The 1,116-nt window shown below is 64.3% G+C and overlaps 1 protein-coding gene across 1 annotated transcript in view; it reads right to left on the reverse strand.

The window, feature by feature from the left end:
• Nucleotides 1-1,116, reverse strand: part of NBEAL2 (neurobeachin like 2) — a gene marked incomplete at both ends in the record, with an annotated part of 21,230 nt that overhangs the window by 6,528 nt on the left and 13,586 nt on the right. Inside the window, 2 exon segments of the mRNA XM_035895640.1 lie at nt 361-518; nt 603-723. Coding sequence (XP_035751533.1) covers nt 361-518; nt 603-723 — 279 coding nt within the window.

Here is a 1,116-nt window from a genome sequence, read left to right on the forward strand (position 1 = left end):
TGTGGAAGTTGAGGAAGTAGTTGGCCTGGTCGATGAAGAAGAGCTCGAGCGCGGAGCGGCGCAGGTTGTAGCGGCGTAGGTGGACCTCACGCAGGTGGGACAAGGGACGCTTGAAGTCATAGCCGATCCCTGCCGAGATGGGGGGGGTTGGCACAGAGCCCCCTGGGCACCATTGTCTACCCGGACCCCAATTCCTGAGGCAGGGATGGAGGCCAGCATCGCCCTGGGGCTGGGAGGAGCCCACCCCCAAAATGGCCAGCACCCGGCATGATGGGCTTCTGGAGGAGATGGGATGGGTGGGGGGTTCCTCACCCCACCTTGCTGCAGGGACCCCCCTCCCAAGGAGCACCGTGCCGTTACCTCCCTCCGTCTCCTCCTTCTCGCTGCTGCCGTCGTAGAAGTAGATGTGCTGGGTTGTCACCTCCAGGCGGCCGGGGATAACAGCCACCGTCGTGATGAGCTCGCAGTCCTCCGAGACCACCAGCTTCTCCCGCTGGTTCTGCTCCTTGGGCTCAGCTCTGGGTGACAGCGGGGGTGAGGAGACCCCGGTGACACCCCCAGGTGGGCTAGCCAGTGCCATAGCAGGGGATGGGGACACTCACTGGTTGTCCAGGACGGGGAGGTCCTCCTCAGCCAGTTGGTCATCCTCCAGCTCGCTCACCTTGGCCTCCTTGGCCATGGCAAGGGGGAGGGATTCGGTAGGGTTGTGGAGGTGGTTGGCTCCTGAAATGAGGAGGGGGTCAGCAGACACCCCCAGCCACCCACAGCTGGGGGACGAGTCCTGCAAGAGTTCCCCATCCTACCCCCCAACCCCAGTGGGGTCCATGACAGCTCCCAGCTCAACCCCATCACGCGCATTCAACTGGTGGCACCCCCTTGCCCGTGGAATGGGAGGACCCCTGGGTGCCCCATTCCCATCAGCCTCACCCAGGTTGTCCCGTAGGGCGCTGGCCTCCAAGTGCTGGTCAAAATTCAGGTTGGGCACCAGCTTCAACCTCATCCGGGAGTAGGTCTCGGCGCTTGACAGCTTCCAACGAACCTCCTGGGGGTTTCTGGGGGGCAGGCGAGGGTGAGCCACCCTGGGGGATCCCCAGCGGGGCCACCCCTTCCCAGGGA

Source organism: Egretta garzetta, unplaced genomic scaffold (assembly GCF_000687185.1).
Source record: "Egretta garzetta isolate BGI_Z169 unplaced genomic scaffold, ASM68718v1 scaffold275, whole genome shotgun sequence".
Classification (NCBI taxonomy): Eukaryota; Metazoa; Chordata; class Aves; order Pelecaniformes; family Ardeidae; genus Egretta; species Egretta garzetta.